The following is a 1604-nucleotide window of genomic DNA, read 5'->3' on the forward strand; positions in this document are numbered from 1 at the left end:
GAGGCCTCAAGACCAAGGGCAGGACCCCCGAGGAGAGGCCCGCGTGGCCCCCGGAGCAGGTAGGACCGGCTTCCAGGGACGGGAGCGTGGGACTCCAAGGACCCAGGGTCCATTCAGAGCACGGGCTTCGTTCTGCCCTGTCACTCACGTGCACCTGTCACTCACGTGCACCTGTCACATTCACCTGTCACTCACGTGCACCTGTCACTCACATGCACCTGTCACTCACGTGCACCTGTCACTCACGTGAACCTGTCACGCACACACCCCTCGGGCGTTAGGAAATGCCAGGACAGGCTCCTCGAGGGCTGATGGACCTCTGCCTCTGCTCTTCGCCAGCCAGGTGGTGAGTGGGGATGAGGACCCCAGGCGTGGCCTCGCAGCTCCAGGTGTGAGCGTGGGGGGCCGGGCTGGTCACCGGTGCCGCTTGTAGGGGGTTGCTGACCAATAAGAGCGAGTTTGCCAGCACCAGACGGCATAGCTCCGCAGCGTGGCCAGGGTGGCAGCCTGTCGTTGCGTCTGGGTGGTCTGCTGTGTGCCGGCTTTGCAGGGACGGGACTGATGCTCCTGGAGGTCTCCTCCTCCGTCCCCTGTGGCATCTGTCCTGGGTCAGGGACCCTCCGCAGGGGACGTCCTCCCTGGGGCCCTGTCGACGTCTGGTGTTGGAAGCCTTAGGCGTTCCATTGGGTCCGAGCGTGTTTATTGTTTAGGACCCATAACTCGGACTGAGCCAGGGAGACGCTCCCCCGAGAGAGAGCGGCCGCCGCCTCCCGCGGGAAGGAGCGTGTGGACGAGCGGGCGCCCACAGAAACGCCCTGGAGGTGGGATTCTCCTGTCAGCGCTGCTGTCCTGTTGCCTCGTGCACCTTGGTCTCCTGCCTTTCCCCACGTCGGGCTAGTTCTCGGACGGGTGTGGAGGGCTCAGGCTGGGTGTGCAGGGTGAGGGGGACATGGGGGACGCTGGCCCGAGCCTGCCCTTCTGCCTCAGGGGGCAGGGGGCGCTGTCGTTAAAGTGCTCACACGGGGCTTCTGGCCTCTGAATTAGCAGGGTGATGCGGGGGGGCGGGGGGGGGTAGCGTTTGCAGCAAAGCTGTGGAATCGGGGGTGCAGCCCAGCGGCCGCACCCACAGATGGAGAAGGGGTCGTGCCCATTTCCGTATCGGAGGCCGGAACACCACAGACGCAGGGCCTCCGGTCTGCTGTGCTGCACTGCGCTCGCCGGGGAAGCCCGCGGCCTGGCGACGCACAGCCTGGCCTTTGAGCAGTCGCCAGCTCCCTTCCCGCATCTGAACAAGGTTCTTCCCGTCGGCCGTGCCGAGGGCTCTGGCCACGCTCAGTCAGGAAGCTCTAGCCGCCCCTGGGCTCCTGCTTCGGCCTTCAGGCCTGATGGGCAGGGACTGCCTTGGCACACGTGTGTGTGTGTGTGTGTCCGTGTGTGTGTGTGTCCGAGTGTCCGAGTGTCCATGTGTGTGTGTGCCCGAGTGTCTGAGCTGGCCCCACAGCAGGTGCGAGGCTGGCAGGACCACGGCCCCGCCCCCACGCTGGGTGCGCGTCTTCCCGTCCTGGACGGTGGCACCAGGAGCGACACGGGACACGGCAGGGGGG

At 66.1% G+C, this 1604-nt stretch overlaps 1 protein-coding gene across 1 annotated transcript in view; it reads left to right on the forward strand.

Moving 5' to 3' along the window:
• Positions 1-1604, forward strand: part of APBA2 (amyloid beta precursor protein binding family A member 2) — a 17595-nt gene that overhangs the window by 860 nt on the left and 15131 nt on the right. Inside the window, exon 2 of the mRNA XM_015569103.1 lies at positions 4-59. Within this exon, the coding sequence (XP_015424589.1) occupies positions 4-59 (56 nt within the window). The remainder of the gene's footprint in view (positions 1-3; positions 60-1604) is intronic.

This window comes from Myotis davidii, unplaced genomic scaffold (assembly GCF_000327345.1).
Source record: "Myotis davidii unplaced genomic scaffold, ASM32734v1 scaffold164, whole genome shotgun sequence".
In the NCBI taxonomy this organism is placed as follows: domain Eukaryota; kingdom Metazoa; phylum Chordata; class Mammalia; order Chiroptera; family Vespertilionidae; genus Myotis; species Myotis davidii.